General features: G+C 45.7%; 1 protein-coding gene across 3 annotated transcripts in view; it reads right to left on the bottom strand.

Moving 5' to 3' along the window:
* The window catches only part of LOC142315826 (peroxisomal membrane protein 11C-like), a 99,349-nt gene extending 74,461 nt beyond the window's left edge, over positions 1 to 24,888 (bottom strand). For all 3 annotated transcript variants that reach the window (XR_012754628.1, XM_075352578.1, XM_075352579.1), the window contains exons 1-3: positions 24,717 to 24,888; positions 19,832 to 20,020; positions 12,344 to 12,522 (exon numbers count right to left, since the gene is read on the bottom strand). Coding sequence is in view for 2 of the 3 variants with exons in the window: in XM_075352578.1 (XP_075208693.1) it covers positions 12,344 to 12,522; positions 19,832 to 20,020; positions 24,717 to 24,779 (431 nt within the window). In the remaining variant the exon portion in view is untranslated. The remainder of the gene's footprint in view (positions 1 to 12,343; positions 12,523 to 19,831; positions 20,021 to 24,716) is intronic.
* Between the last annotated feature and the right edge of the window lie 443 nt (positions 24,889 to 25,331).

Raw genomic sequence — 25,331 nt, 5'->3', positions numbered from 1 at the left:
GGTGTCTATCGGACACCATCATTACTAACCCAGTAATCCAAAAAAAATGACACGCACACATACAAACATTCCTCAAAACTTTCCCTCATTCCCCACTTGATTACCCCCCAAGAAATTCACACGGGTCCGCCGTAGTCTACCAAATCCACCGCAGTCCACAAATAAAAACCTGAAAAACAAAAAACAAAGCATACAAAACACAGAGAAATAAAACAAGACACCTATCCGTGTTCACTACTTTATTAAAAACATTAAAAAAAGCATGCAGGACTGAAGAAGTCTAGGGATTCAGACGAACAAACTCTATGGAGCGTCGTTCTGACACTCCATAGATTTTGCTTACAGGCTATTCCGAGTCATGCTGTGCGAAACCGGACGCCTCTGAAGAGCGGCGACATTAGTAACGTTATCACTTTTCAGAGACGCAGAGCCATACAGCGCAGCGGGACCCATAAGGCTATGTGCCCACGTTGCATTCTGTACCTGCAGACATTTCTGCAGCGATTTGAAAAGCACATGTGCGCTTCAAATCGCTGCAGAAACACTGCGTAATGAAAAGCCGATTTCATGCGCTCTGGATGCAGCCCCCACCATAGACAGAGCGGGGGCTGCATCCAAAGTGCACGAAAGAAGTGACATGTTGCTTTTTAGAATGCAGCAATTTGGCAGCATGCAAATCGAAGCGTTCTAAAACGCAACGTGCGCATGGATTATCCACAATCTTTATAGATTATGCCGGGGACGCAGGACGCATGCAGTTATGCTGCGGTGCAGAACGCAGTGTAACTGCATGCAAAACGCACACGTGGGCACACAGCCTAAGTGTCTGTAAGCATAGTCTATGGAGTGTCAGAACGATGCTCCAAAGACTTTCAATGGCATCACTAGACCTGCATGGTTTTTTTTTTTTATAAATGCCTGGTGTAATTTCTCTGTGTTTGTATGTTTCTGGTTTTGGTTTCAGGTTTCCATTTGTGGACTACAGTGGATTCTGTGAACTACAATGGATTCGATGGTCTATGGCGGACCTGCATGGATGGATATTATATTATATATATATATAATTTTTTTTTTTTTTTTCTTCATTTCTTTGAAAGTAAAGAACAAGGAAAAGTTTTGGGAAGTGTTTATTTTAATAAATAAGTTTGTGTTTTTTTATTATTATTATTATTATTATTAGTGGGTTAATAATGGGGGTGTCTGATAAACACCTCTCTATTACCATCACCAGGGCTTGATTCCAGCTGACACTACAAAGCTAACATCAATGCCATAAACCATTATACTAATGGCACACGCACCAGGGCATAGGGAAGAGCCCAGGCAAAGCGCCAGAATTGGAGCGTCTCATGACGACCATGGGCCTTCCCAGCCTGATAACATCAATCTGCAGCTGTCTGCTTTACCTTTACTGGTTCTCACAAATTGGGGGTACCCTATGTGTTTTTTCCAGTTATTTGATTAACATCTGTACAATCTATTTATCATATATCCTCTATTATCTTTGTACATGTGTAGCACATAAAAATCAATAATTTCTTGAATGCATTGAATTCTAGTATGTGTCACATGGGCGGCACATGGATGCCATCTGTGTGCTGTATGTGTCTTTCATGGACCCATTGAATTGTATGGATCTGCGTGATCCATGCTGCAAGGAAAAAAAAAAAAAAAAAGGACATGGATCACATGGATATACAGTCCATGTGAAAACACAGAGGTGTGAAATTCAACACGTTATAATGGGTGTGAACATGTGAAAATGGACACCACACGTATGTGAAGGGGGCCTAAAAGGGTTTAGTGCAAAAGGGGCATGGTCTAACATACAATACTATGGGCCAAAAATACATCATAATTTTTGCACAAAGTCAGTCAATAGATGGTGTAAACTGAGACGAGACAGTGTAAAGAGGAATCAAATGTATCACGCTGTATAAATCACAATCTTAAACTTGGTGCATTTTAAGATTGTCTAGTCCAAGTTTGTGCTGTCTAAACATTACATATACAGCTCATTGCGAAAGTATTCAGCCCCCTTGAATTTTTCAATCTTTTCCCACATTTCAGGATTCAAACAAAGATTTAAAAAAATAAAAAAGTTAAACTATTTTTGCACAATGCCAAACGATGTGTTTGGCGTAAAAGCAAAACAGCTCATCACCCTGAACACACCATCCCCACTGTCAAACATGGTGGTGGCAGCATCATGGTTTGGGTCCTGCTTTTCTTCAGCAAGGACAGGGAAGATGGTTAACATTGATGGGAAGATGGATGGAGCTAAATACGGGACCAATCTTGAAGAAAACCTGTTGGAGTCTGCAAAAGACCTGAGACTGGGACGGAGATTTGTCTTCCAACATGACAATGATCCCAAACATAAAGCAGAATCTACAATGGAATGGTTCACAAATAAAACGTATCCAGGTGTTAGAATGGCCAAGTCAAAGTCCAGCCCTGAATCCAATCGAGAGTCTGTGTGGAAAGAGCTGAAAACTGCTGTTCACAAACGCTCTCCATCCAACCCTCACTGAGCTTGAGCTGTTTGCAAAGGAAGAATGGGCATGAATATCTGTCTCTCGATGTGCAAAACTGATAGACACATACCTCAAGCGACTCGCAGCTGTAATCGCAGCAAAAGGTGGCGCTACAAAGTATTAACTTAACGGGGACAAATAATATTGCACGCCCCACTATTCAGTTTTTTGTTTTTTACAAAAATGTAAAATAAGCAATACATTTCGTTGACCTTCACAATTGTGTCCCTCTTGTTGTTGATTCTTCACCATAAAATTTAACATTTTTATCTTTATGTTTGAAGCCTGAAATGTGGGAAAAGGTTGAGAAATTCAAGGGAGCCGAATACTTTCACAAGGCACTGTGTATGTAGCCATACTGTACATGAAGGAATCCCCTGGTAAGGGCTCATTCACATGACCGTTCTGTTTGTCCTGGTCAGTTCCTGTTTTTTTCTGGAACCACGGACAGGACCATCTTTTCAATGTCTTTTGTGTAGGATCGGATGGCACATAGAAGAACTTCCGTGTGCATCCAATCCTACAAAAAAAAACACATCGGATCCCGTATGTCCATTCCGTTATTATAGAACATGTCCTATTCTGTTCCGTAATAACGGACCGTGACTCATTACAAGTCAATGGGCCAGCAAAATCCCCGGAAGCCGCATGGAAGCACTTCCGTGTGACCTCAGTCAGGTGCCCGTGCAGTCTGTGTCAGTGTCTGCCCGCATTGTAGTGTCAGCAGCTTCTCACATAGCAGTGCGGGCAGCCGCGGGGATGACTAGCGCTGCTGTCAGGAGGTTAGATGAGATCATTACCTGCTGTGACGATCTCCTGCACTCCTGACGTCAGCGCTGTCACTGCCTTCTTTTCCCGCCGCGTTCTCACGTCACGCCTCACGGGCGGCCCGAGACTGTCACTAGCGGTGACGTCACGGGCTCCCGCGATTCTTTGCTGAGAACGTGGCGGGCATAGAAGTCAGTGACAGCGCTGACGTCAGGAGTGCAGGAGATCGTCACAGCAGGTAATGATCTCATCTAACCTCCTGATGGCAGCGCTTGTCATCCCCTGCAGTGACCTGGGCTGACCTATCTATGTTAGCTCAGGTCACTGCACTACTCTCCCAGCCAATGGGGAACATTCTGTTCTTCATTGACTCGGACAGTGACTATGGTATGGATCGTCGTGGGACCCCCTTATTAGATTACGCCGGACCTGGATTTGATTGTTCTTTTCAATAAATTGGTGAAAGAGGGAATGATTTGGGGAGCGTTTTTTCAAATAAAAAAAAAATTGACAACAAAAAAAGTTTTATTACTGACTGGGTTGGTGATGTCAGGTATCGGATAGACGCGTGACATCACTAACCCCAGGACCTGATGCCAGGTGACATTACACATCTGGCACTAACCCCATATATTACCCAGTTTGCCACCGCATCAGGGCAACGGAATGAGTTGGGGCGAAGCGCCAGGATTGGCATATCTAATGGATGCGCCACTTCTGGGGCGGCTGTAGCCTGCTATTTTTAAGCTGGGAAGTGTCCAATAACAGTGGACCTCCCTAGTCTGAGAATACCAGACCACAGCTGTCTGCTTTACCTTGGCTGGTGATCTAATTTGGGGGGAAACCCCGTGTTTTTTCTTTTAAATTTTTTATTTAAATATAAAATAACAGCGTGGGGTGCCCCCTGTTCTGGATTACCCGTCAAGGTGAAGCTGCCAGCTGTGGTTTGCAGGCTGCAGCCGTTTGCTTTACCCTAGCTGGCTACAAAAGATAGGGGGGACCCCACGTCATTTTTTTATTTATTTATTTTTTGGCTAAATACAAGGCTAAGCACCCTTAGTGCCACATGAAAGTCACAAAAGAGTGCCAGCTTAGAATATGTAGGGGGGTGGGACATTATATATGTCTTTCTCATCTATCTATCCCTCTATTCATTATTTCATCCCTCTATCTCTCTGTCTCTATCTATCTCTATATCTACTCATCTATTTATCTTTTTTGCTGCTTCCGTTTTTTGCGGTCCGCAAAAAAAACAGAAGGCACACGGATGACGCGGACCGTATACAGAACGGAAGTCACACGGATGCCACACAGATGCATCCGTGAAAAATCGGACCGTTTTTTGCGGCCCGCAAAAACGGAACGGTCATGTGAATGTAGCCTAAGGGTGATTGTCCAATAGTAATAGTTACAGAATGATGTTACACTGTATTACTTTGGATTGAACAGCATAATCTGTGCTGCAGTGTGACACCTCACTGCCACCTAGTGTTCACCTAAGAACATTACATATTGGTGTCATGCAGCGCCATCCTCCGTCTTGTGCCTTGAATAAATACGTTTACAGTTTTACATTCTGCATTATATGGACTTATTGGGTATGGTATAGTAAAAGTACTGATAAATATGTCCCATAATGTCAGCAGGTATGGAAAGGCTCTGCTGCATTCTGCTTTTGTGACCAGACATTACCCATTGGCACACGATTATTAGCCTACATATAGAGTTTTCTTATGTATATAACTAGGACATTTGGATGCTCCCCATAGCGCTCGTATTTGCATGCTATCTTATAGGAAAGCCCTGCTACACTATACAGAATAGCTACATTTCAGATATTATCTACCCAATGATGAATGTAAATATTTTGCTTCAATTAATGGTGATTTTGAGTTAGGAAATCATTTCTTGTCCAGTTAGATAGAAGTTAGATCTCACGTCTAATAGAGTGACAAACGCCAGACAGTTTGTTTCATCTACAAATGAATGTGTTCTCAGAAAATGACCAATTGTTTAAAAAATACTATTTCTTATTAAATGTCTTCTAAATCACTAGCTATATTAATAAACAGGAATCTTACATTTTCCTTTACAATGATCTTTACTCAGATCAGAGCATTCTTGGAAAATCATTCTAAACTTAGAAAAAAAAACAAAAAAAAAAACACAAAAACCCCAAAACTATTTAACTGTTTCCAGAACACCCGGATCTTACTCTACAGTGATGTTCTAATGTTACTGCATAGGAGTGCAACTCCACATGATCGACTAGATGTAAAAACAGGGATCCAGTGCAAAGAGAGCTGGAGACAGTTGATTACCATTCCATAAGGGTGGAAACACATCTATGCGAGTAAAATCGGTCCGACTGGGCTGAAAAAAACTCGGCTGATTTTAGTTCACGTTAGGTCCGAGTGCAACGCAAGTGCGATGCTTTTTCTGAATAAATTAATGATTTTACTAGCGTGTGTAATGCGTGTGTAATGCGTATTTTTTACTATGTCATCTGCCATTCAGCTCTGCTACATGGCCGCTGACAGCAGACACTGACAGCCATGCAGCAGAGCTTAATGGCAGATGACAGCAGACACAGACAGAGCCGCACTGTCAGAATGAACTCGGGTGAACTTCACCCGACTTCATTGTCATGCTGCGGCTCTGTCTGTGCCGCGTCCTGATTAGCGGTCACCTGTGAAGGATTCACCGGTGACCGCTAATCCCCTGAATGACTGAAGTTAGCAGCCTTCTCTCATACTCACCGATCCCCGATCCCCAGCGCGGCGCTGCACGGCGTTCACACTGCTCCGGCGGCTTTTACTATTTTGAAAAAGCCGGCCGCTCATTAAAGAATCTCGTATTCCCTGCTTTCCCAGCCCACAGGCGCCTATGATTGGTTGCAGTGAAACACGCCTCCACGCTGAGTGACAGGTGTCTCACTGCAACCAATCACAGCAGTCGGTGGGCAGGTCTATACTGTGCAGTGAAATAAATAAATAAATAATTAAAAAAAATGGCGTGCGGTCCTCCCCAATTTTAATACCAGCCAGATAAAGCCATACGGCTGAAGGCTGGTATTCTCAGGATGGGGAGCTCCACATTATGGGGAGCCCCCCAGCCTAACAATATCAGTCAGCAGCCGCCCAGAATTGCCGCATACATTAGATGCGACAGTTCTGGGACTGTACCCGGCTCTTCCCGATTTGCCCTGGTGCGTTGGCAAATCGGGGTAATAAGGAGTTAATGGCAGCCCATAGCTGCCACTAAATCCTAGATTAATCATGTCAGGCGTCTATGAGACACCCTCCAAGATTAATCTGTAAGTTACAGTAAATAAACACACACACACCTGAAAAAATCATTTATTAGAAATTAAAAACACTAACAAATTCCCTGGTTCACCAATTTAATAATCCCCAAAAAGCCCTCCATGTCCGGCGTAATCCACGGACCTTCAGCGTCGCTTCCAGCTCTGTTAGTGTTTTTAATTTCTAATAAATGATTTTTTCAGGTGTGTGTGTGTTTATTTACTGTAACTTACAAATTAATCATGGAGGGTGTCTCATAGATGCCTGACATGATTAATCTAGGATTTAGTGGCAGCTATGGGCTGCCATTAACTCCTTATTACCCCGATTTGCCAACGTACCAGGGCAAATCGGGAAGAGCCGGGTACAGTCCCAGAACTGTCACATCTAATGTATGCGGCAATTCTGGGCGGCTGCTGACTGATATTATTAGGCTGGGGGGGCTCCCCATAACGTGGAGCTCCCCATCCTGAGAATACCAGCCTTCAGACGTATGGCTGTATCTGGCTGGTATTAAAATTGGGGGGGACCACACGCCATTTTCTTTTATTATTTATTTATTTATTTTACTGCACAGCATAGACACGCCCTCCGGCTGCTGTGATTGGTTGCAGTGACACAGCTGTCACTCAGCGTGGGGGCGTGTCTCACTGCAACCAATCATAGGCGCCTGTGGGTGGGGAAAGCAGGGAATACGAGATTGTTTAATGAGCGGCCGGCTTTTTCAAAAGAGGAGAAGCTGCCGGAGCAGTGTGACAGCCGTGCAGCGCCGCGCCAGTGATCGGTGAGTATGAGAGAGGGGGGGAGAGGGATAGACCGACATGGACAGAGAGTGAGGGACAGAGATAGTGACCGACCGACAGAACGACAGAGAGATAGTGACCGACGCAGAGAGAATAGAGTCCGAGAGGGAGACACCGACTGACAGAGAATAGTGATTGACAGACATTGTGAGACATCGCTCGTTTCCAGATTTTTAGGAAACATGCGAGAAATGTATTTAGAAAATCGGATGACACTAGGATGGTGTGAGTGCCGTCCCGTGACATCTGATTTTTTACACGCTCCCATAGACTTGCATTGGAGAGACTCGCGGTAGAAACTCTCAAAAAAGCAGCATGCTGCGATTTTTTTTCTCAGTCCGATTTGGACTGAGAAAAAAAAAAAAAATGGCAGATGAGAGCTGAATCATTCACTAACATGTGTCCGATTCCAATGTGAGATTTTCTCGCATTGCTCTACTGCGAGAAACTCGCAAGTGAGAAGCAGCCCTAAAAGCCATGGGCTGAGATCTCTATGGATTTTGCTACCGATTCTGGTTTGTCTCCAACATCTCTACTTTTAGGTCCTTACCAGGTCTTTTGTCCACGTCACAGTGGCCTGAAGCTTTTTTTCAAAGAAATGTTCTGGTTCCATGGCCCTTGAGCTCGTATAGTCTGTGACTGTGGGGTTCAATTTGTTTCCAGATTCTGGATAACTGTTACGAACCGGTGCCACCATAGCCGCAAGCAGCCTGCTGCGGTTCCTGTTGCGCCCAGGCGCCGGCTGCCGTTCTTGGCCGTGTCTCGGGTCGTCCAGTTGGCTGCTCCTTCCACCACATCTAAGTGGTGGCTAGTGCACATGCGTGCGCCGATTTACCCCAGCCAGAGTCTAAGTCTGGTGTTTTGCCTACTGAGCATGCTCAGCCTGATTGTGTCATTTCTGAGACTAAGTCCTCAGTTCAGGCTACTGAGCATGCTCCCACAATTAATCCTAACAGCCTCTTTGCACAGGTACTTGGACTTCGTGCTGTGTCCAAGTTCTGGGATGTTCCTACTGAACATGCTCAGGCAGATAGTCTGATTTCTGAGTCTGTTGTTCAGGCTATTGAGCATGCTCAGGCACTTAGTGCATCAGAGGCTAGGTCCGGTAAGGACCTCACTGAGCATGTCCGTGAGGTGGCAGGCCCTGATAGGGCAGAGGGAGTCAGGTGTCCTGATGACGTGGCCACTCCGGACTGGCTCGCAGAGGCCCGCCCCTATGATCTGGCACCTCACCATTGGTCGTCAGACGATGACTGGTGAAGTGTTTGGGGCGTGGCTGCCATGAGGTCATCAATGACGTGCGGTTCCGGATAGGCCGCTGGTGACGTCGCTGCTGATATGGCACTCTGCTATTGGACCTTGGTGGTTCCACCCTAGGTTTGGGGTGGACCCAGGTTATAAAAGGGGCTGGAGACAACATGGAGGTGCGCAGTCTTCATTTAGAGTTCATGGTGGCATTAGCTTTGTTGGAAGCGGTAGGTAGGGCTAGGCGAACGGTGCCTGTCACGCCAAGATTCGTGGCTCGGCACATCAGGGTCAGGCGCCGTGCTTCCTTGCTGCCATTCCAGTTGTGCTATAGCAGTCCAGTGGCGTTAACTGGACTGCGACTGCTGTGTCACCTGTCAGTTTGTGCCTCCTACGCACACGGACAGCATACCTGTTGCGTTACTTGTCCGGTTGTGTTCTCTACGTACACGGACAGCATACCTGCTGCGTCACCTGTCCGGTTGTGCCCTCTACGCGCACGGACAGCGTATTCCAGAACCCCTGTGGAGGTAACAGGATGTTCCTGGATTGGGTGTGTGAACCCTATTTCTCTCCTCGGCTTCCCAGTCAAATGCTACTGGTGTGACTACGTGATCTGACGTGTCCTTCACACACGTGGCCAGTCGAGTGGTGACCAGAAACGCTAATCAAAGGACCGCTCGGCCTGACGTGTCTTACACACGTGGTCGGAGTAGCGCCCGCTCCACCGAAACGCTAACTGGGTTGTCGTCCGGTTTGACGTGTCCCTACACATGTGACCGGTTTCCAGGTCTCCTGGGTTATCTCTGAGTCATCAGCTCTATAGTCTCTGCCTAACCCACAGGGTGCCAGCAGCTCCATTGCCATCTGGAGCACGGTGGGCCCCAACTGGTGATTGGGATATATACCCCCTGGTCCTAATCTGCCGGTCCCCCCGTAACAATAACACTCTGCAAGAACTTAATTTCCTTGGACTTCTCCTCAGCCTATCACCCCCAAAGAAAAAGGCAGACTGAAAGAGTTAATCAGTTCAAGGAACAGTATTTACAAATATTCTCCAGCTCCCACCAAGATAACTGGCCAGACTGGCTTCCTTGGGCCGAATTCGCCCATAACAATTATATTTTAGGAGTCTTCTGGGAGATTACCATTAGTTACAGTGTTCAGCCGAGAACCACGTCTCCCCCTGCCTATTCTAGCTAAACGGATACTTCCTGCTCTGACCACGTTTCTCAGGACCACCATAACATCTGGACTGAGGTACAAGCTAATTTGGCTGTGCTTACTGCTAGATCAAAGAAGAGTGCTGATAGACACCATCGACCTGTTCCCAACCGGAGATAAGGTATGGCTTTCAACAAAAACAAACAAACCAAAAAAACATAGGTTTGCAAAAAAAACTGTCACCCAAGTTTATTGGTCCTTTCCCAATTAATGAGCAAGTAAACCAGGTTAGTCTTCTGGGCTGCAAGAAGGTTGGCGGTAATCTCGTCTACTTGATTGACTGGAAGGGATACGGTCCTGAGGAGAGATGTTGGGTGCCAAAGAAGGACTTAAATGCTCCAATATTGCTCAGAAAATTTCATGCAAAGCATCCACCTTCTTCCATAATGGACTGTTCTCAGAGGGGCCCTATGAGGGGTGAGTACAGTTATGCACTTTTCCCAGATCTGGGCTTTGCGTCCTCACCCCGGTCCACTAAACTATGTTGTGCTCGGGTTTTGCAGATAGGCCATAGTGATCTTCTGCATGGGCTTTTATAAGGCTCACCCAAACACACACCCATGTCTTGGTATTAAGACTTTAGTGTTCCAGAGTACTGTATGTGGCTTCCAGGTTCTCTGTTACCAATCTCTGGTCTGCTTTCCTGCGGTTTCCAATACTTCTGGTATGGGTTTCCAGGACTTCTGGTACGGGTCTCCAGTCTGCCTACCTGCGACCTCCAGTGCCTCTCGTCTGCCTACCTGCGACCTCCAGTGCCTCTCGTCTGCCTACCTGCGACCTCCAGTGCCTCTCGTCTGCCTGCCTGCGACCTCCAGTGCCTCTGGCCTGCCTGCGGCCTCCAGTACCTCTGGCCTGCCTGCCTGCCTGCGGCCTCCAGTACCTCTAGCCTGCCTGCGGCCTCCAGTACCTCTGGCCTGCCTGCCTGCGGCCTCCAGTACCTCTGGCCTGCCTGCCTGCGGCCTCCAGTACCTCTGGCCTGCCTGCGGCCTCCAGTACCTCTGGCCTGCCTGCGGCCTCCAGTACCTCTGGCCTGCTTGCCTGCGGCCTCCAGTACCTCTGGCCTGCCTGCGGCCTCCAGTACCTCTGGCCTGCCTGCGGCCTCCAGTACCTCTGGCCTGCCTGCGGCTTGCAGTACCTCTGGCCTGCCTGCGGCTTGCAGTACCTCTGGCCTGCCTGCCTGCGGCTTGAAGTACCTCTGGCCTGCCTGCCTGCGGCTTGCAGTACCTCTGGCCTGCCTGCCTGCGGCTTGCAGTACCTCTGGCCTGCCTGCCTGCGGCTTGCAGTACCTCTGGCCTGCCTGTCTGCGGCTTGCAGTACCTCTGGCCTGCCTGCCTGCGGCTTGCAGTACCTCTGGCCTGCCTGCCTGCGGCTTGCAGTACCTCTGGCCTGCCTGCCTGCGGCTTGCAGTACCTCTGGCCTGCCTGCCTGCGGCTTGCAGTACCTCTGGCCTGCCTGCCTGCGGCTTGCAGTACCTCTGGCCTGCCTGCCTGCGGCTTGCAGTACCTCTGGCCTGCCTGCCTGCGGCTTGCAGTACCTCTGGCCTGCCTGCCTGCGGCTTCCAGTACCTCTGGCCTGCTTTCCTGCGGCTTCCAGTACCTCTGGCCTGCTTTCCTGCGGCTTCCAGTACCTCTCGCCTGCCTTCCTGCAGCTTCCAGTGCCTCTGCTACTGGCCTTCTGTCTGCCTGTGGCTTCCAGTACTTCTGCTACCCATTTCCCCGTGCCTAACCTGCCTGCTGCACGTGGCCAGTGTGCCCACCCAGACCTTAGGCTTAGAGGATCCACCTCAACAGATGAGCCTAATACACTTATTTCTCTTAATTTTATCTCTCAATCTCAGCATAAAAAAGAAAGAGAACATTACATTGACCTAAAATTGAAGCCTCATGCATAATGAAAAAAAGACGCAAAAATTACTTAAATCTGCATGTAAGAAAAAAATAAGTGCTTTATAAGGAATGGTAGTAAATGGACTGGTCTTGAACTGGTTAAATAATAGGTTATTTTCTGATGACACACGTCTTTTAAAGAGTAACTGTCATTTTAATTGTTATGTCATAAATCAATAGTACATGTGAAAATAAGAAACTTTGTAATATATCTTATCAGAGAAATCTGCTTCTCTCCCCTTCTGGCCTGATCATATATTCGCAGAATGCTCAATTCCTGGGTAAAATCTGTCTTCAGTGAATACAGATATTCCCATTACAGAAATAGGAGATGGCAAGTGCTCAAACTTCTATGGAGACGTAACTGTCATTTTAGGGGAACTTGCAGCAGAATGTCTGTATCTGACTCTGGCTACTGCCTCTTACAAGTACTGACCGTCATCTCTGATCTCAGTAATGGGAAAGTGTGTCTTCACTGAATACAGATTTTACATGTGAATTGAAAGTGAATGACCAGTCCTGGAGGAGAAAGAAGCACACATACACAAAAGGCAATAGATTGTGAGATGACCTACCGTATGATTCCCACCATGAGTGACAGACCCCAAAGGGCTGTGCTGGCAGTCCACCACGTGTCAGACTTAATGTGAATAACGCCAGCATCTGCTGCCCAGGCCATATGCTCACATGGATAATACAGCTGGTCAAATACGTTGCCCAATACAGAGATCCACCTGATGAGAAAGTCTTTCTCCTAACACACAGGGAGATTTATAGAATATTTACTGGTCATTTATGGGTTTTATTACAATTAATAAGTTGTTGTAATATAACCAAAATATGCCTAATAAATGCGATGGAAAAAAGATGCATAAGCGTAAAGAAAAGATCACCAACAAACAGTTCACATCGAGAGAGAAATTCTGCAAAGTATAAAAGGCACATACACAAGAACAATGGTAACTTGTGCAACACAAGGATTAATGGTCACTATTAGATCTGTAAATATCTTATAATTGGTCTATTAGAGGAAATGAAGCCTGAAATGTTCACACATAAACACATATTTCAGCCTCTATATACAGGACACTACGGGGCCGATTCATTAAAGGCTCGCTGGAGTATGCTGTGCCAAATTCATTAAGGACGTGTCCTCTCAGTGGCACGCACCTCGCCAGAAATCTTACTCCAGGCAAGGACTGGACCAGTATTTCTAGCAGAAGAGACGGCAGCTCTTTAGCTGAATTTGACGGGTGGGCATAGCCACTCTCTGGTCCACCCCCTCTCCGGCTTTGCCGTTGTGCAAAAAATAACATTTTGCACTTTTATGAATCAGTCTCAAAATATAGAAAAATACATATTAGGACACACTCATCATCTGACAAGTCACTTGGGCCCTATGGATACATTCTGCATGTATTATTATTATTATTATTATTATTTATTATTATAGCGCCATTTATTCCATGGCGCTTTACAAATGAAAGGGTATACGTACAACAATCATTAACAGTACATAACAGACTGGTACAGGAGGAGAGAGGACCCTGCCCGCGAGGGCTTACAGTCTACAGGGAATGGGTGATGGTACAATAGGTGAGGACAGAGCTGGTTGCGCAGTGGTCTACTGGACTGAGGGCTGTTGTAGGTTGTAGGCTTGTTGGAAGAGGTGGGTCTTGAGGTTCCTCTTGAAGCTTTCCACGGTAGGGGAGAGTCTGATGTGCTGAGGTAGAGCGTTCCAGAGTATGGGGGATGCACGGGAGAAATCTTGTACGCGATTGTGGGAAGAGGAGATAAGGGAGGAGCAGAGAAGGAGATCTTGTGAGGATCTGAGGTTGCGTGCAGGTAGGTACCGGGAGACTAGGTCACAGATGTAGGGAGGAGACAGGTTGTGCATGGCTTTGTATGTCATGGTTAGTGTTTTGAACTGGAGTCGTTGGGTGATGGGAAGCCAGTGAAGGGATTGGCAGAGTGGCGAGGCTGGGGAGTAGCGAGGGGAGAGGTGGATTAAGCGGGCCGCAGAGTTTAGGATAGATTGGAGGGGTGCAAGAGTGTTGGAAGGGAGGCCAGAGAGCAGGAGGTTGCAGTAGTCGAGGCGGGAGATGATGAGGGCATGCACTAATGTTTTTGCTGATTCTTGGTTAAGGAAAGCACGGATCCGGGAGATGTTTTTGAGTTGTAATCGGCATGAGGTGAAGAGGGCTTGGATGTGTGGCTTGAAGGATAGAGCAGAGTCGAGGGTCACTCCAAGGCAACGAGCTTGTGAGACTGGGGAGAGTAAGCAACCATCGAGTTTGATGGAAAGGCTTGTTGGAGGAGATGAGTGAGGAGGAGGAAAGACAATGAATTCTGTTTTGTCCATGTTAAGTTTTAGGAATCGCACAGAGAAGAAGGATGAAATAGCAGACAGACATTGTGGGATTCTGGTTAGTAGAGAGGTAATGTCAGGTCCAGAGAGGTAGATCTGTGTGTCATCGGCATAGAGATGATACTGGAAGCCGTAGGACTCAATGAGCTGTCCCAGGCCGAAGGTGTAGATGGAGAACAGCAGGGGTCCAAGAACTGAGCCTTGGGGGAACACCGACAGATAGGGGGCGAGATGAGGAAGTTGTGTGAGAATGGGAGACGCTGAAAGTTCGGTCGGTTAGGTATGAGGAGATCCAAGTTAGGGCCAAGTCTGTGATGCCCAGAGATGAGAGAATCTGTAGTAGGAGGGAATGGTCTACTGTGTCGAATGCAGAGGACAGGTCCAGGAGGAGGAGGACAGAGTAGTGTCGCTTGGCTTGTAGGTAGTTAATATAGTTTCATAAAGTGTGAAGAATACATGGCCTAAGGAGGGGTCCTCAAGAATATACATTGATGGTCAATCTAACATACTGGGAGACAAAAGGTGGTGCCCATTGGTTGGCTGCCAGTTAATGCAGAACCACCAGGTATCATGCACCAGTCCTATGAGGAGGCATGCTCAAAACCTGCCGATACCTCCAAGTGGGCAATGACGCATGTAACGCCGGTGTCCCTGCACTGTCCAGCTCCCTCCACCTGGCAGGGACGACGACGTACTCACTGCTGGCCTTCTCGCTCCCCTGCTCCTACTTTGGGCCCCACGCTCCAGGGTCTGCGCATATCACACAGGGCTCCTGGCAATGTCCTTAAGGCACAAGCACGCGGGCTCCCCACCTCTTCACCCCTGTGCAATATGCCATTTTATTTTTTTTATTCCCCTTCTTCCAAGAGCAAATTTACCTGTCGGGGTCCTGCTTTTAGAGGTCACTGCCACAGGAACAAGCGTTCAGTACCCGTGGGGTAAACATTATGAGATTGGAAACTTCAATAGAGCCTGAGCTTCTTTAACCCCTTAATGATTTATGATGTACTATCTTCGTTGTAAGCAGTCTCCCTACCTTTGATATGCACACCGAGATGAAGGCTGAATTAATCAGCCATCATCTGCCTCTAACAGCCGTGGGTGGAGCAGTGTGGAGACTGTGGCTGTAAGGCCCTGTGCGCACTGGAAAACAATTCAGGGTCTGAAAGATTACCACACCCGCGGTAAAAAAACGCGGCAAACCGCACCCGAAAACTGCATGCGTTTTGCCGCGGTTTTACCACGGTACTGTTCGCGGTTTTACCGCGTGCGATTTGGTACATGTGTTTTAATGCATTCAATGCAAAAAAAAAAAGATAAATAGACAGATAGAAGAATAGATAGAGGGATAGATAGAGTCCCTGTGAGCACACGCTGCATTTCTCCCGAGCGGTAATGTGTGTTCACATTACCGGCTGTGGGAAATGCCCTGTGGTTACCTCTCTGCAGTCTGTCTTGTTGCGAGGCTCCATTCAGTAGTGTGTCAGTCGCGGCTGGATGAAAGCATCGCAGGATGTTGATTACGCCGGAGCTGTGTGTTTTGGGAGAAGTTAATAAAAGGGGTGAAACAGGGGCTTTTTTGTGTTTTATTTAAAATAAAGGATTTTTCGGTGTTTGTGTTTATTCACTTTACTTACGGGTTGATCATATCAGCTGTCACATAGATGCTGCCATGATCAAGCCTGGACTTAAGCTGGGTTTACACATAGCGACGTCGCTGTTACGTCACCATTTTCTGTGACGCAACAGCGACCTTATAAGTCGCTGTTATGATCGCTGCTTAGCTGTCAAACACAGCAGAAGCAGCAGCAATCATAACGACATGCGTCACTGTGCTACATGTGCAGAGAGAAGGGAGCCGCGCTTAGCGCTGGCTCCCTGCACTCCTAGCTACAGTACACATCGGGTTAATTACCCGATGTGTACTGCAGCTACATGTGCAGAGAGCAGGAGCCGGCACTGGCAGCGAGAGCGGTGGATGCTGGTAACAAAGGTAAATATCGGGTAACCAGGGAAAGGTCTTCCCTTGGTTACCCGATGTTTACCCTGGTTACAGCTTACCGCAGCTGCCAGATGCCGGCTCCTGCTTCCTGCTCGCTTCATTTTGTCGCTCTCTCGCTGTCACACACAGCGATGTGTGCGTCAGAGCGGGAGAGCGACGACCAAAAAATGAAGCTGGACATTCAGCAACGACCGGCGACCTCACAGCAGGGGCCAGGTCGTTGCTGGATGTCACACACAGCGAGAGCGACGGGACGTCGCTGCAACGTCACAGAAAATGGTGACGTAGCAGCGACGTCGTTGTCGTCGTCGCTGTGTGTGACACCACCCTTAGTGGCAGCAATCCGCCGCCATTAACTCCTTATATTACCCTGGATTGCCACCGCATCACAGCAACAGGAAGAGCCGGGGACACTCCGGGACTGCCGCATAATGGATGCGACAGTCCCGGGGCAGCTGCGGGCTGATAGTCTCGGCTGCGGGAGGGGGGGGGACATTAACTCTGGCCCCCCGCGCCTGAGAATACCGGGCCGCCGCTGTGTGTTTACCTCGGCTGGACGGTAAAAATACGGCGGAGCCCACGTGTTTTTTTTTCTTTTCTATATGTCCGTTTGTTTTGTATGTGTATTCTATATGTCTGTGTGTGAGTGCGATGTGTGTGTGTTCTATGTCTGTGTGTGTGTGTGTTTACTCTCTGCTCCGCTTCCTCTTCCTGTCATAATGACATCCCTTCCCTACAAACCGCAGGCAGTGATGAACATTATGTCCCGAAAACGCGAAACTGTATCATAGATCCCAAGCACTCAAATAGGACACGAAGAATAAATGGAAAAGTGTTGTTTATTAGACTATTTGCAAAAAGAAAACGCCACCGCAATAGAGCAAAGCCAACGTTTCAGCCTGTGTTAGGCCTTTGTCAAGGTTTTGCGTATGATAGATTGGAGGATGGGACGACTTAAACGTCAAACAATTGTTCCATACGGCGTTTACTTTTCAAAAGTACGTTGCAAAGGCCAGGGAGGCCCAGAAGAGAGGTGGGGGAAGAAAGAGGATGCCTGGATAACACGAGGAGTGGGGACAGGGTCCCAGAGGTCTGTGTTTGTGGCAGGAGGCATGAACAAACACAGACCTCTGGGACCCTGTCCCCACTCCTCGTGTTATCCAGGCATCCTCTTTCTTCCCCCACCTCTCTTCTGGGCCTCCCTGGCCTTTGCAACGTACTTTTGAAAAGTAAACACGGTATGGTACAATCGTTTGACGTTTAAGTCGTCCCATCCGCCAATCTATCATACGCAAAACCTTGACAAAGGCCTAACACAGGCCGAAACGTTGGCTTTGCTCTATTGCGGTGGCGTTTTCTTTTTGCAAATAGTCTAATAAACAACACTTTTGCATTTATTCTTCGTGTCCTATTTGAGTGCTTGGGATCTATGATACAGTTGAGCGTGAGCGTTACCTTTCCCTTAAGCACCTCTCTTAAGGCAGTAGAGCCCAGCTTTATTCCTTCATCCGAAAACACGAAATACCGCAGGGAATAACGCAATGAACCGCACAGAATTTGCTGCCTGGGTTATTCCCTGCGGGATTTCACGATTACATTGCAGTGAATGGAATGATATGCCGCAGCGATGTGCGGAAAAGAAGTGACATGCAATCGTTTTTGCTGCGGGAATCCCGCAGCAAAACATGCAGCTGTCAAAATCCGCATAGTGCGCACAGCATTTTTTTTTCCCATAGGTTTTGCTGGTGAATCACTGCAGAGATGTTATGAACATAACATGCAGCGAAACATGCAGCAAAACCGAGACAAAAACCGGCAAGTGCCCACAGGGCCTAACACTGTTAAATAACACTGTCAACCTCTGTCAGCGGCATTTAACATGTGGCAGGGGGGCGATCATGGGACGCTGATAGGTTGTAATGACAGTACCGTTGTGAAAACCAGCCAGTGGATGGCGTTCAAAAGGAGACCATGATTTTTGCTACATACAGCACTGCTGTGTATAGCACAAGGCCCCAAATGGAACTATTAAATATAGTGAAAAGTAGAAAGAAAAAAAAAATTAATAAATTATAAAAAAAATTAGCACATTAGAAATTAGGAAATATATATCTAATATATAAAGCTGAGTGTATGTATGTGTGTGATGTATGTATGTATGTATGTATGTATGTATGTATGTATGTATGTATGTATGTATGTATGTGTTTGTCTGCTAAAGGAATCCGCACCGTCGTATTTACAATCACGAAATTTTGCACACACTCCTCATGTGACCCAGGGAACGTCAGACTGTTTTGACAGGAAAATTTAACCCTGCGCTTTACAGTTACTCTCCAAAAAGCTGCCTCCATTAAAGTGAATGGAGCCTGGAACTACAGGTTACTAATAGGAGCTCTGATTGGTTGCTATAGGAACAAAGGACAGTGTTAGCATAATAAGCTAATGTGTGAGGTAATAAGATGTCGGTGGGGAGACGGATAGAGAGACAGACAGAGAGAGACCGAGACAGATAGATAGAGACAGACGGGGAAAGAGACAGACAGAGAGAGACAGATATAGACAGACTGGGGAAAGAGACAGACTGGGGAAAGAGACAGACTGGGGAAAGAGACAGACTGGGGAAAGAGACAGACTGGGGAAAGAGACAGACTGGGGAAAGAGACAGACTGGGGAAAGAGACAGACTGGGGAAAGAGACAGACTGGGGAAAGAGACAGACTGGGGAAAGAGACAGACTGGGGAAAGAGACAGACTGGGGAAAGAGACAGACTGGGGAAAGAGACAGAGAGACAGACAGACACAGAGATAGACTGATACAAAGACAGACAGAGAGATAGAAACAGACAGAGACATAGACACAGACAGACAAGGAAAGAGACAGACAGAGAGCGACACACAGACAGAAACTGGGAGAGAGACAGAGAGACGGTTACTATCCCGGGCAACGCCGGGTGCTACAGCTAATATATATATATATATGGATTCTTAACAAAATTTGAAGATTTTACTTCTCTGAATGCCGACCCTTTCCTTTCCTATATATATATATTCGGAAGTGCTGCAATTGTACTGACCTGGAGAATCATGTTGACAAGTGCTTTTTACCATACAATGAACACTGTAAATACAAAAAGCTAAAAAAAAAACAAAACAAAAACAAAAAATCCTAAACAAAAAACAATAGCACATTAAATGGTAAAACTCCTCCAGCAAAAAACAAGCAGTCATACGTCTGTCGATGAAAATATTATGGTTCTTAAAAAGGTGGAAAAAATTAAAGTGCAAAAATGAAAAATTGCCGTGTTGGAAAGGGTTAATAAAGTGACCCTGACTGTTTCCCCTATGGTCGCATGGCTCCTTGTCCTATAACACTACTGTAGTACTAAAGGATGATTTCCACTGGATGTTGGGCTTTATGGAGGAAGACGCTACATTATGCTGGTTTCAATAAAGACATCTTTCTTAACCCTTGTCTGCTCAATGTGACCCCATGCAGATTGGTACAACTAGTGATTTTATTTCATGGTACCTGACGGGGTTAAGAACCCTCTGAACAGATAAGAACATTGGCTTTGGCTGTCAGTGGTAAGATTTATATTATGTTTTGAACAGTCCAATATTAGGGGGGAGCAGAATATGTGAGACTTATGGGATTGTAAGCAGCGGTTCAGTGAACCTTGATCCAACTGACCTGGTTTCCTAGACCGTACTGAAGAGAGTACGCCAGCATGGACAGGTCATCAAAGAGTCTCAGGACTGTCCTGCAGTGACTCAGCTGAGAGGCCACAATAAGAAGACTCCTTCCACACGGCTGTGCTTCTCCATGTCTCTGTGTTATGGCGCCTCCAAGCAGCTGACAGCTATAGCACAGTGTCCGTATCTAACAACGAGAAGGAATAAGGAAGAAACCTGTCACATAGCACGTCGGAAACCAACAAAAACACATGGGAAATATGGGAGTGGATTATAGGTACAGTATTAGATTGTGATCTACCGGTACATGGGAAATATGGGAGTGGATTATAGGTAGAGTATTATATGGTGTTCTACCGGTATATGGGAAATATGGGAGTGGATTATAGGTACAGTATTATATGGTGTTCTACCGGTATATGGGAAATATGGGAGTGGATTATAGGTAGAGTATTATATGGTGTTCTACCGGTATATGGGAAATATGGGAGTGGATTATAGGTAGAGTATTAGATTGTGTTCTACCGGTACATGGGAAATATGGGAGAGGATTATAGGTAGAGTATTAGATTGTGATCTACCGGTATATGGGAAATATGGGAGAGGATTATAGGTACAGTATTAGATTGTGATCTACCGGTACATGGGAAATATGGGAGTGGATTATAGGTAGAGTATTAGACGGTGTTCTACCGGTACATGGGAAATATGGGAGTGGATTATAGGTAGAGTATTAGATTGTGTTCTACCTGTACATGGGAAATATGGGAGTGGATTATAGGTAGAGTATTAGACGGTGTTCTACCGGTACATGGGAAATATGGGAGTGGATTATAGGTAGAGTATTAGATTGTGTTCTACCTGTACATGGGAAATATGGGAGTGGATTATAGGTAGAGTATTAGACGGTGTTCTACCGGTATATGGGAAATATGGGAGAGGATTATAGGTAGAGTATTAGATTGTGTTCTACCGGTATATGGGAAATATGGGAGTGGATTATAGGTAGAGTATTAGATTGTGTTCTACCGGTCCATGGGAAATATGGGAGTGGATTATAGGTAGAGTATTAGATTGTGTTCTACCGGTCCATGGGAAATATGGGAGTGGATTATAGGTAGAGTATTAGATTGTGTTCTACCTGTACATGGAAAATATGGGAGAGGATTATAGGTAGAGTATTAGACGGTGTTCTACCTGTACATGGGAAATATGGGAGTGGATTATAGGTAGAGTTTTTAGATGGTGTTCTACCGGTATATGGGAAATATGGGAGTGGATTATAGGTAGAGTATTAGATTGTGTTCTACCGGTATATGGGAAATATGGGAGTGGATTATAGGTAGAGTATTAGATTGTGATCTACCGGTATATGGGAAATATGGGAGTGGATTATAGGTAGAGTATTAGATTGTGATCTACCGGTACATGGGAAATATGGGAGTGGATTATAGGTAGAGTATTAGACGGTGTTCTACCGGTATATGGGAACTATGGGAGTGGATTATAGGTAGAGTATTAGATTGTGTTATACCGGTACATGGGAAATATGGGAGTGGATTACAGGTAGAGTATTAGATTGTGTTCTACCGGTCCATGGGAAATATGGGAGTGGATTATAGGTAGAGTATTAGATTGTGATCTACCGGTACATGGGAAATATGGGAGAGGATTATAGGTAGAGTATTAAACGGTGTTCTACCGGTATATGGGAAATATGGGAGTGGATTATAGGTAGAGTATTAGATTGTGTTCTACCGGTCCATGGGAAATATGGGAGTGGATTATAGGTAGAGTATTAGATTGTGTTCTACCGGTCCATGGGAAATATGGGAGTGAATTATAGGTAGAGTTTTTAGATGGTGTTCTACCGGTATATGGGAAATATGGGAGTGGATTATAGGTAGAGTATTAGATTGTGTTCTACCGGTCCATGGGAAATATGGGAGTGGATTACAGGTAGAGTTTTTAGATGATGTTCTACCGCTACATGGGAAATATGGGAGTGGATTATAGGTAGAGTATTAGATTGTGTTCTACCTGTACATGGGAAATATGGGAGTGGATTATAGGTAGAGTTTTTAGATGATGTTCTACCTGTACATGGAAAATATGGGAGAGGATTATAGGTAGAGTATTAGACGGTGTTCTACCTGTACATGGGAAATATGGGAGTGGATTATAGGTAGAGTTTTTAGATGGTGTTCTACCGGTATATGGGAAATATGGGAATGGATTATAGGTAGAGTATTAGACGGTGTTCTACCTGTACATGGGAAATATGGGAGTGGATTATAGGTAGAGTTTTTAGATGGTGTTCTACCTGTACATGGGAAATATGGGAGTGGATTATAGGTAGAGTTTTTAGATGGTGTTCTACCGGTACATGGGAAATATGGGAGTGGATTATAGGTACAGTATTAGATTGTGATCTACCGGTACATGGGAAATATGGGAGTGGATTATAGGTACAGTATTATATGGTGTTCTACCGGTATATGGGAAATATGGGAGAGGATTATAGGTAGAGTATTATATGGTGTTCTACCGGTATATGGGAAATATGGGAGAGGATTATAGGTACAGTATTATATGGTGTTCTACCGGTACATGGGAAATATGGGAGAGGATTATAGGTAGAGTATTATATGGTGTTCTACCGGTATATGGGAAATATGAGAGTGGATTATAGGTAGAGTATTAGATTGTGTTCTACCGGTATATGGGAAATATGGGAGTGGATTATAGGTAGAGTATTAGATTGTGATCTACCGGTATATGGGAAATATGGGAGAGGATTATAGGTACAGTATTAGATTGTGATCTACCGGTACATGGGAAATATGGGAGTGGATTATAGGTAGAGTATTAGACGGTGTTCTACCGGTACATGGGAAATATGGGAGTGGATTATAGGTAGAGTATTAGATTGTGTTCTACCTGTACATGGGAAATATGGGAGTGGATTATAGGTAGAGTATTAGACGGTGTTCTACCGGTATATGGGAAATATGGGAGAGGATTATAGGTAGAGTATTAGATTGTGTTCTACCGGTATATGGGAAATATGGGAGTGGATTATAGGTAGAGTATTAGATTGTGTTCTACCGGTCCATGGGAAATATGGGAGTGGATTATAGGTAGAGTATTAGATTGTGTTCTACCGGTCCATGGGAAATATGGGAGTGGATTATAGGTAGAGTATTAGATTGTGTTCTACCTGTACATGGAAAATATGGGAGAGGATTATAGGTAGAGTATTAGACGGTGTTCTACCTGTACATGGGAAATATGGGAGTGGATTACAGGTAGAGTTTTTAGATGGTGTTCTACCGGTATATGGGAAATATGGGAGTGGATTATAGGTAGAGTATTAGATTGTGTTCTACCGGTATATGGGAAATATGGGAGTGGATTATAGGTAGAGTATTAGATTGTGATCTACCGGTATATGGGAAATATGGGAGTGGATTATAGGTAGAGTATTAGATTGTGTTATACCGGTACATGGGAAATATGGGAGTGGATTACAGGTAGAATATTAGATTGTGTTCTACCGGTCCATGGGAAATATGGGAGTGGATTATAGGTAGAGTATTAGATTGTGATCTACCGGTACATGGGAAATATGGGAGAGGATTATAGGTAGAGTATTAAACGGTGTTCTACCGGTATATGGGAAATATGGGAGTGGATTATAGGTAGAGTATTAGATTGTGTTCTACCGGTCCATGGGAAATATGGGAGTGGATTATAGGTAGAGTATTAGATTGTGTTCTACCGGTCCATGGGAAATATGGGAGTGGATTACAGGTAGAGTTTTTAGATGATGTTCTACCGCTACATGGGAAATATGGGAGTGGATTATAGGTAGAGTATTAGATTGTGTTCTACCTGTACATGGGAAATATGGGAGTGGATTATAGGTAGAGTATTAGACGGTGTTCTACCTGTACATGGGAAATATGGGAGTGGATTATAGGTAGGGTATTAGATGGTGTTCTACCTGTACATGGGAAATATGGGAGTGGATTATAGGTAGAGTAGTATATAGTGTTCTACCTGTACATGGGAAATATGGGAGAGGATTATAGGTAGAGTATTATATGGTGTATGTGTGTGTGTGTATAATTAATGGAGAAAGCAGTGGCTGCTCAGTGCTCTAGTAAAATGCAGAAAGTGGGATTATTGGACGTAGTGTAAGGAATCTGTCACTAGAATTTGTTACCCCATCTGAGAGCAGTATAATGTAGAGACAGAGACCCTGATTCCAGCTATGTCACTTACTGAGCTGTTTGCTGTAGTTCTCTGCTGCAGTTCTCTGAATGCTGAGCTCTGTATAACCCCGCCCACATCACTAATTGGCAGCTTTCTGCACATGCGCACTGTATACAGAAAGCTGACAATCGGTGGTGGTGGTGGGATTATTCAGTGCTCTAAAATATGTTGAGCCATGTGGCAGCATGCCAAGTAGTCCTCTAATGGCAATCTGCTGCTGATTAATCAGTGATTATATCAAATCTACACTAAGCAGCCCAGTAAGTGACACATAGCAAGAATCAGGGTCTCTACCCCTACACTATGCTGCTCTCAGATTAGGTGGCACATCCTGCTGACAGACTCCCCTTAAGTATATAAATACAATATTACAAATGCTGTTCACCTGACACTTATGCGCTGAGGTCTCACACTATTAGAAGCAGTGATTGGCTCCCTTAGTCACATGACCTTAACACTTACAGTGATGTTACTTTCCGTGTCGCCCGCAGCATTTTGGGGAGGTTTTTTTTTATTTCATAATAATTGTATGTACAAATAGCAAACTCCAAGCTGATGCCAGGTGCTCTATAAATGTCACCAATCTGTGGCAGCTGGGCACTCACCATCCTATCTCTGCCCCTGTACGACTCCAGGACATTCACCAGTGCAGATGCCGCCTTCTCCATGTCACCAGTCCAGGCTCATGTACAGCAATGTCCACGATTATACACTTTATTATACGTGCACAGTGCACACATAACACTGCGTGCATTGGACTTCAGACTTCTGCGTTCCAAACCTCCTTTTCGTAAGACACGCCCAGAACATGAAGTGTCACGGCGCTATTGGTTCGCCGTCTGCCTGCAGTTGTACAGTACGGCCGCTGAAGGCGCTGTGGAGTCAGCAGCTGGGTACAGCGCCGAGTTCTTCCAACGCACTTTTCTCCCCATGGCAACCAATCAGAACCTCGGATGTGATTGGCTGCCGTGTGAAGCGCTTCCAATAATCCGCAGCTTGTGCTGAACGCCCTATACTGAACAGTTTCCTATAGTGTGAGAAAACGCATATTCCTTACCAAGGAGCCTACCTGGAGACAAATCTCCATGTGTAAAAAGTCCCCTTTAGTCGTGCTCAATCATGTCCAGAGTTATTTGGCCCCTTGTGTGCAGCGGGGTTGCTTTCACACATCAGTTTTTTGCAGTCAGGCACAATCCGGAGCTTTGCAGAAAAAACGCATC

This window comes from Anomaloglossus baeobatrachus, chromosome 1 (genome assembly GCF_048569485.1).
Source record: "Anomaloglossus baeobatrachus isolate aAnoBae1 chromosome 1, aAnoBae1.hap1, whole genome shotgun sequence".
NCBI classification, from domain to species: domain Eukaryota; kingdom Metazoa; phylum Chordata; class Amphibia; order Anura; family Aromobatidae; genus Anomaloglossus; species Anomaloglossus baeobatrachus.
This window is presented reverse-complemented; position numbering and strand designations above follow the sequence as displayed.